The sequence below is a fragment of the Micropterus salmoides genome, unplaced genomic scaffold (genome assembly GCF_014851395.1).
Source record: "Micropterus salmoides isolate LMB-PRFRI ecotype aquatic unplaced genomic scaffold, ASM1485139v1 Ms_hic_scaffold_18, whole genome shotgun sequence".
Lineage (NCBI taxonomy): Eukaryota > Metazoa > Chordata > Actinopteri > Centrarchiformes > Centrarchidae > Micropterus > Micropterus salmoides.
This window is the reverse complement of record NW_024040928.1, coordinates 22,769,869-22,778,461: the sequence shown is the minus strand read 5'-3', so window position 1 is coordinate 22,778,461 and position 8,593 is coordinate 22,769,869. Positions and strand designations below refer to the sequence as shown.

Here is an 8,593-nt window from a genome sequence, read left to right as displayed (position 1 = left end):
TAAGCTACATTACGGAAATATTAAACTATGATACACACTGGTTACAAAAATAATTTAAAGGCAGGTAGCCAAAAGGAGATTAATGTACCCTACACTAAACCTGCTTATGGAAAACAGCTATGTTCTGCTGCTGCATCACAAAATAAAAAGCTACTTCACAACAAAAAATTAAATGGTCTTAAGCCACAACAGCACCCAGGGTGATATTATTTCTGACCCGGTGTGCTTGAATGCTGCTCTTCCCCTCACAAGAGTTTACAAGGAGCACTTGAAAGCGAAAATATGTTGCTGAAGGACCACAGCATGAAGACAGGGCCCTCCTTCTTTGGCAGCATGACCGGTGCTGTGGTGGGAACGAAGACAGTGAGAGCTGCGTGAACAGAGGTTTGTTACAGATGTCTAGTTGACACCTGTCTTAAATCTATTTAGTGGGGACATTAAAGCAAGGGCTGAGGATTTACTGAATATTATTTACTAGTATGATAAATAATTTGTGTCTAGATTTGCAGACTACCATCATGGATGAAGCATGCAGCAGGTTGTGTGCATTTCATAGAGTGACTTAATTAGCTGCTTCGGGCATTTAATTCACTATCTGAACCTTGGCATAATTAATAGTGACCATTTACACCATGACTTAACCCAACATAAGGCAGGTAGGGCTCACTGAGCACACAATTTGAGACTTAACATAACCCTGGTAGCTCAGTAAAATATGGTGTGTGTGTGTGTGTGTGTGGTTGTACTTGTTTTGTGAAAACTGAAGCTTTCAACTCCACTTTCCTGCTGGCAGTATAAATACACATAACTCCACACAGAGGTGAAACAGAAAAACGTTTTGTCAATAAAACACACAATCAGCAACAGTGTTGAGATACTTCTATCATAAAAAAGGGCAAAACTACCCTGTTGTCATTGATGTGATGGTAAATTAGCTTATTACAAATAACATTTGTGGCATGAAGTTATCAATCCATTCTGTTTTCTAAAACACTGGAAACACTGGGCATTTACCTCGTTCAAAAAAAACACCATGTTAAACACATACACTGACATGAGGGGTGTAAGAATTTTAACTTCTAAATCAAATTATTGTTTAATTTCAGTTATTAAAAATAGCCATACAGGTGCAACTAAAGAAAGTGGACTGTCGTGGAAAAGTTCAGTAACTATTTCAAGCGTTGTTGTTTTTTAACTGATTACGGCTTACAGCTTGTGGATATCAAAAGTCTGCAGTATCTCAAAATATAATCCACATAATTGTGGAATAAAGAATTTATAAAACAGAAATGTCAGCCTGAGAAGACCCGGGTTTCATTCCCCACTGTGACCCATTTACCAATGTGTCCCTGAGCAAGACACTTAACCCCTAGTTGCTCCACAGGCGTGCGACCTCTGACATGTATAGCAATTGTAAGTCGCTTTGGATAAAAGCGTCAGCTAAATGAAAAAATGTAAATGTAAGATGTAGTTCTAATCAGCTAATTAACTCAAAACACCTGCAAATGTTTCCTGAGCTTTTAATCTCTCAGCTTGGTTCAGTGAAGTTCAAATTAACTTCACAATACGAAAACAATTTGAGATGCACCTGTAGTTTTTGGTGTCCTGCTGTCCTCAGCAACCTCTCATTCAAACTGTCACTCACAAGAGTTTGATCTGTTCTCAACACACACAAACAACAGAAGAGGAAAATGATTTGATGGCAGAAATTTGATGGCAGAGCCTCAACAGAGAGAACTGACATCAAATACTAGCTGTGAACTCAAACTGTATTATGATTTGGATTTGATAAGTTACAGGCTTAACTGACATGAAGGGAGTCAACACTGAGCCAAAATCACAAGAAACAGTCCTTTTTTTAATTCACGGTTCATTTCTTACATTGTTCAAGTACAAAGTTAAAATGCCTTTTTAATTAGTTCATATTCATACAAGAGTAAAATAATAATAGTGCCTTTTCATTACTACGACAAACTTAAATACAGTCATTGTAAAGACAAACTTGATTTATACTCCTAACAATATATTTTTCTTATTTTCAGATAAAATTTTAGCACCTTTTGAAACACCACCAGGTCCTCCTTTTCCTAAAAGCTCATCTTTCATTTAGTCCATGAGATGAGTGTCTGAATGCGCCACAGCATTGTATTTGTGGGTGTTGTGCATGTATCTCTGCGTCCGAGCGTCATTTTTGCTCGGTGTGTTAATAACAGTGTTTCGTGTGGATGTGTTAATAAGTGTATCAGTGTTGAAAACAACGCGTCACTCAGCCCAAATGCTGTCGATAGGCGAACAGAAACATCATCACCGTGTCACCCATCATTTAAAATATCAACTCCCTTCCTCACGCTTTAGTCCGACTGCACTCTCAAACAGACACACGTTGAAATGACTCCGCTGGACAACACATTTTGCACATTTTGCACATTTTAACTTTTATGGGCATTACAATGAAGCATTAGCTACTTTGTTGTATATGTTGAAGTATGAAGTATTACCAGTCATTTCGGTAAACTTCGATCTTAATGTTTTCCAAATGCATACTTTTATACACAAAATGCATTCATCAAAGCATTTCTTGTCTTATTTTCAAACTAATTCACATCTGATCTTCATCTTCACAAACATCTTTCAAGTCCTACAGCGCATATTTTTTTTAAAAAGTTTGTTTTATGAAATTCATTTGTTTGTCATGTCATTACACACCAGTGGTTCTTAATATTTTGGGCTTGTGACCCCTAAAATGAAGTTACCCCTCATCACAAATAGATGCTGTTTGTGAGCAGATACACTAAAGACATATTTTTGCTTGTTATTCTTCCCTTAGGAGAATTTCAGAGGCCATTAGAAATTCAGAGTATCTCATATTCTGCAAAATAAAGCAATCTTTTGAGTGAAAGTAAGAAAAGTTTGTGCCATATTTGTTTCTTTGGCTCTCTAATCTTCTGGTGACTGCTCAGAGCTATCCCAGGACCCCTTGGGGAGGTTTTGCCACTATACATTATAAAAATTATGTAATAATTTATATAACATAATTTCTTTGATTATTTATTTACTATTTTAACAAAGCTAAACCAAACACTATGTACTTCAGATTCTCCCTTCTCAGATTGTTTTATTTGAATTATCTGCAGACGTTGCAGAGGGGTAAAACTAAAGCTGAAACGATTAGTCGATTATTGGTTCGTCAATCGACAGAAAATTAAAATGCAACAACAACAACAACGGCTGTTGCATATTAAGTGATAAATATTTAAAGGTTAACCTCAAACTCCAGCTTCTCAAATGTGAATATTTTGTCTGAGTTTTCTATGACAGTGAACTGAATATTTGAGTTTGGACTGTTGGTTGAACAAAACGTGACATTTAAAGACCTCACATTTGGCTGGGGAACTTGTAATAGATATTTTAATGTAGCTAGATCAATGAATCAAGAAAATAATCGTCACTTACAGCCTTAGGTAAAATTGTCCAATATTTCACGATAAATCAGAAAAAGTAAATTTAATTTTGTTTAGCAGACTTCTTCTCTTTTTACGTTCCTATTTTATTGATGGTCTTGCAGTCGGGAGGATCTGACCAAAACTTTAGGAACTGCAGGAAATTTCTGATTTCATCTCGTGTTGGGAAATTCACATCCATTTTCCCTTAAAGGAAAAAGTTATCACCCAGATCCTGTTAGGCCTGATTTCTGGGTATTTATTGATGAAGTCGGTCACCTCAACTCGCCTCGTCCACCTCTGTTACCACATTCGAAGTTATTTCAACTGGCTCTTGTTTGAGAGTGTCCTTAAGCTCATCGCTTTAACAATTTCTTCTGGCATCCTTGGGTACAATAGAACAAGTCACTATACTAACTGTAATATATGCTTTCTCTAGCCTCTCTCTCTCCCCTCTAGGCTGAGACTGAACTGAACTGAGCACCAACCTGGAACAGTACACACACACACAATAACAGATTATTATTGTAATTATTATTACCATTATTATTATGATCATTACTCCCTAATCTAACATGGAATCGGAGATTACACTGACTGACTGACTGACATGCAGCACCCGGGGGTTTGGGAGTGGTGGGGGTTGGGGAGCACCAAGCGACGCAGGATGTCACACCCGGCGGCGCCGTGGGAAGCCTGATGGCAACAGGCGGCCGGCAAAAACACAGTGTGTATGCATGTGTATCTAATGATGCTGTGTTTTTTTTTTTTTTTAGCGAAAGGAGTTTGGAGAAGCATTAAAGTCACTGGATTTCCAGCAATTGTGTGTGTGTGTGTGTGTGTGTGTGTGTATGTATGTATGTCTGTAACCTGCAAGAGCGCTGTAAAAAAGAGTTTAAAGAGTTTTAAAAAGCACCTGAAGGTTGGTTGTATAAACGGAGAGTAAACATGATGGAAAAAATGTTGATCCTGCTGGTTTATTGTTGGTTTTTGTTACTGTTGAGTTGAGTGTCTGTGTGCGTGCGTGTGTGTGTGTGTGTGTGTGTGTGTGTGTGTGTGTGTGTGCGTGCATGTCAGCATGGACTGCATGTGTCCAGTTGTTAGCTGGTATTTGAGGAAGGTCAGAGGATCAGAAGGCTTCCTGGAAAAAGATGGTCATCTGAGGACCAAAAGCACCAGACTGATGTTTTCTTGAAAGACAGCCCTGTCTAAATAAAACATCAGTGTATCGTGACGTTTGCACATAGTGTCTGCGTATACAATAGTCTTGGAAACATTTTATTACATATCTGCCACACTTTGATGACAAGCCATTTTCTTTACTTGCTTATTCCTATTCAGCGTCACACAGCGGCTGAGTTTATCCCAGCATGCATTGGGGCAAAAGGCAGAAGAAACACCCGAGACAGATTGTACAATTGTATCTGTGTGATATCAGGAAGTTTCTACTTATTTATACAGGGCTATCTGTTTCAGTCGTAGGAAGTAGAAAATCAGCATTGTTTCTACAGATTAAAGGTCGGCCTCTGGTTCCAGCGGATGTCGCTGCGATAAATGGATGCCAATGAAGCAAAGTAGAGTGAGTAGAGTGTGACTGCTGGTGAACTGTGACTAGTTCACCAGACAAAGAAGGACAACACTGGGCCTGAGACGCAAGAGAAGATGTATGGTATCTGGAAGGGTTCAGGTTCAGTCCCCCCTTGACTTTCTTTTACTTGAAATCCTAGTGTGAGCAAGACACTGAACTCCAAAAAGGACCGTTGGTGTTTTAGTTTAATGTGTGCTGCTCTGGAGGCAGAAATAATCTCACTGGAGGAGTTAGTTTGGTGGAGCCGAAGATTGGTTTTAGAGCAGACTTTTAAGGGGACAGGAAACCATCACGTCTTGGTAAAGTAAGCCAATAACATCCAGAAGTGGGTGTGAGAAAGGGTTTGAAAATGTTTTTAAAACAAAAGCAAATAAAATGTAATATTAGCTCCATAAAAAAAGATATAAAATGAAGTTACAATTTCCAATCCTTTAAAAAAGCTAGCAAACTCAAAATTCATGATGTTGGTTGGCACTAACTCTTAGAAGGTCTAACCCAGACAGCTAGAGAGAGCCAGTGAATAATGCGTCATACAAAATGAAAGCCACTCTCATGATGGGTAAAAGCAAACTGAGCTACAACAAACTTAACCAAGCAACATAGAAAAACTACCTTACATTGTCATTTCACAGTATAACTGTTTTTCAGTACTTTGTCAAAGGATTATTTGAGCAGAAACCTCCCTCCGGTACGCCAACATAATGACCTGAAGGCTTAAATATAGTGTTGTTTTCCACTGCCAACTTAATGAAAGGATCTCATTAAGCAGGCCATAATTACAAAAGTGACAGAAAGTATTTTTCCAACTTTGCACCCTTAAGATGAACATCACAGGCATTGGAGAAACAGTTAACAGTAATCAATGCAATACAACAGCACTTTCACAAATGTTATGGAGTAAATATTACAAACCAGTTTTGGACTAAACACGAGGAAAACAAACCATTCTTAAGATGCTACTAGAGTACAAAATACCATAGCATTTTCACCACCAGGTCCTTAATGTACAATTACTGCTGTAAATATTGCAAAAACCACCAAGAAATAATCAAAGCAGTGTACTTTTTAAAAAGTGCCAGTGGATGTACGTCCTGACAACTAAGCGGCATGCAGCACTATTCTATATTTTCATATATGCGAGAATGGTTAGGTACTAAGTATAAAATCTGACTTTATTCTGTCTTTATCTTTACAACTGTTCTAATCCAGTGATCGCTAAGAGTAACTGTGGAACACAAAGGATTGTTTTACCCCAACATGAGTGTGTTTTCTTGTTGTGCACTCTCTTTATACTGGTTTCTCTGGCCACTGGAGGGCGCTACAAACACTGACGATGGGGACATTTAAAAGGCTTTCAATTATGATCTTGGCTCTGATGTTACTTACATCCAGACCTCTCAGGTAGTCTGGGACAGGTCTGCTTTCTGTCCACAGAGTCAAAACTAAACATTGAGAAGCAGCAGTTTTTTTGCTCCTTATATTTGAAACAAATTCCCAGAAAACTGCAGGTGTGCTGAAACTGTTAAACATTTAAATCGAGACTGAAGACTTTTCTTTTGACCACTGCCTTTAATTAAATCAAATTTAAGGCTGTAGATTAATAACTTACACTGCACTGTAGCTTTTACTGTCCTGTTTTACTCTGTTTTTATTTTATATTTAACTCTTTTAAAAACAGTTTTTTAACTCTAATTTCAATTTCAAAATTGTATTTCAGTGTTTTTTTTATATTTCTCTGTTGCTTCTATGTTTTATGTAAAGCACTTTGGATTCACTTGATGTTGAAAAGTGCTATACAAATAAATTTGCCTTGGCTTGAAGGCACATGCACATCCACATGGGCTGTCTCTTTTTTCCTAGATTATTTACCAAATTATTTTTTTTTATCAATACTTCCATTTTATTTTATTTTCCTGTTGTTATTTTTAATTTTTTTGTAAATTTCCATGTCCATATTTTGTCCCATGTATGTTTGTGTGTACTTATGGACCCCTGGAAGACTATTAGTGGAAGCTAATGGGCTGCATTTTGCAGATGCAGGGTAACAAACATAAACAACAACTTTAAACTGCTTTAGCATCCCCTCCACCCCCAAAATCACTCTTTTATTTCAGTATCACTGACAACATTTCAGCCACAACTGGTCTTCCTCAGGAGAAGATGAAGACCTTGGTGTTATTTTGGCTCGGATCAGTGAGGTTTAACTCAACTATTACAATTATGTGTGCCTCCAGAGCAGCTTTAACAATCTAATTTAGTTGTAGTCACGTTAAAAAAGGCTTCACGTGAATCTATCTCAACACAGTTGACTTGCGTTTTCTTTTAGACACTCCCTTGCAAACTCTGACTAAATCTGACACAATAATAGATCTTAAAAATGGCCCTCTCGTGCCTCCACCTGCTTGTAAGCATTTGGTTTTACTGACTTGGGGACACAAAACTGTAGCGACTGAAACAACCGGAGACCGTTCAGTCTCCAAGAGCACCAAAAACTTTAAAAGTGTTGTATTAAAGTGGCACCATTTGGACTCTAACACTGCCTGACCAGCACCATGAGCATTAACTGGTGTGTGTGTTTGTTTGTATATTTGTGTTCATTGCACGGTAATACACCAGCAGCACTGTCATTACGCACGAATACAGTTAAGTGTTACGGTTCAGAGGGATTCATTGGTGTGATGTTTTTAGAGAGGTGTTAAAAACAGAAAACTTTTGCACCCTCTGGAGGTTTGAATTCCAGCTACTATGACACAGTAAAGCCAGAAGACACCAGTTTCAAGGTTGGACAGGAAGTTTGTGTGTGCACCAATGTGTGTTTGTGTGTGTGTGAAAATCAAGGTAGCACCAGGGGACTAAGGTCAGCCAGTGGTCTACATGGGATCTAGGGAAGCAGTCCTTTACATTGTGTGTGTGTGTGTGTGTGTGTGTGTATGTGTATGTGTGTATGTCCGGTCATCTGCGTCATCCTGCGTCAGCCAACCTTCATGTACTAGCTGTATACTGTATGTAGTTATCTGTGTGTGTCTGTCATTACATACTGTTTGTGTATGTTTGTATGTGTGTGTGTGGGAGAGAGAGTAGGTGGTGTGTGACTAGTTGCAGGCAAAGTACTCCTTGAGTGGGGCGAAGAGGTGCCTGATGACGGGGACGCTCCAGGAACGCCCCAGCAGCCTTTGCCTGGCCAGACGACTCATGTTGGACACGTCGGTGTAGTGGACGGGGAAACCAAACACTCTGGAAACACACACACGACATTTCATTATTTTAGTTTGAATTGGATGTGTGGAGTAGAGCTGAAACAATTCATTAATAATTGATAGACAGATAGCTAACCAGCAACTAAACTATTGATTAAAGGTTAATTTTTAGGCAAAAAATTCTGGTTTTCTTTGTCCTATTGTTTTAAATTAAAAACCACAAAAAAAATCAAGCAATTTGAAGACATCCTTTTTGTCTGTGGGAAATTGTCGCTATTTTCTGACATTTTATTGACCAAATTGTTACTCAGTTAGTCCAGAAAATAATCAAAAATATAAATAATTGTAAAAGTAGTAGATCTTTGACC

General features: G+C 38.2%; 1 protein-coding gene across 7 annotated transcripts in view; it reads right to left on the bottom strand.

Moving 5' to 3' along the window:
• Positions 1 to 6,965: 6,965 nt before the first annotated feature.
• The window catches only part of LOC119908932 (DNA (cytosine-5)-methyltransferase 3A-like), a 67,991-nt gene continuing 66,363 nt past the window's right edge, over positions 6,966 to 8,593 (bottom strand). For all 7 annotated transcript variants that reach the window (XM_038726881.1, XM_038726885.1, XM_038726884.1 and 4 more), the window contains one exon: positions 6,966 to 8,262. In XM_038726881.1, coding sequence (XP_038582809.1) covers positions 8,121 to 8,262 — 142 coding nt within the window. In that variant the 3' untranslated portion in view covers positions 6,966 to 8,120. The remainder of the gene's footprint in view (positions 8,263 to 8,593) is intronic.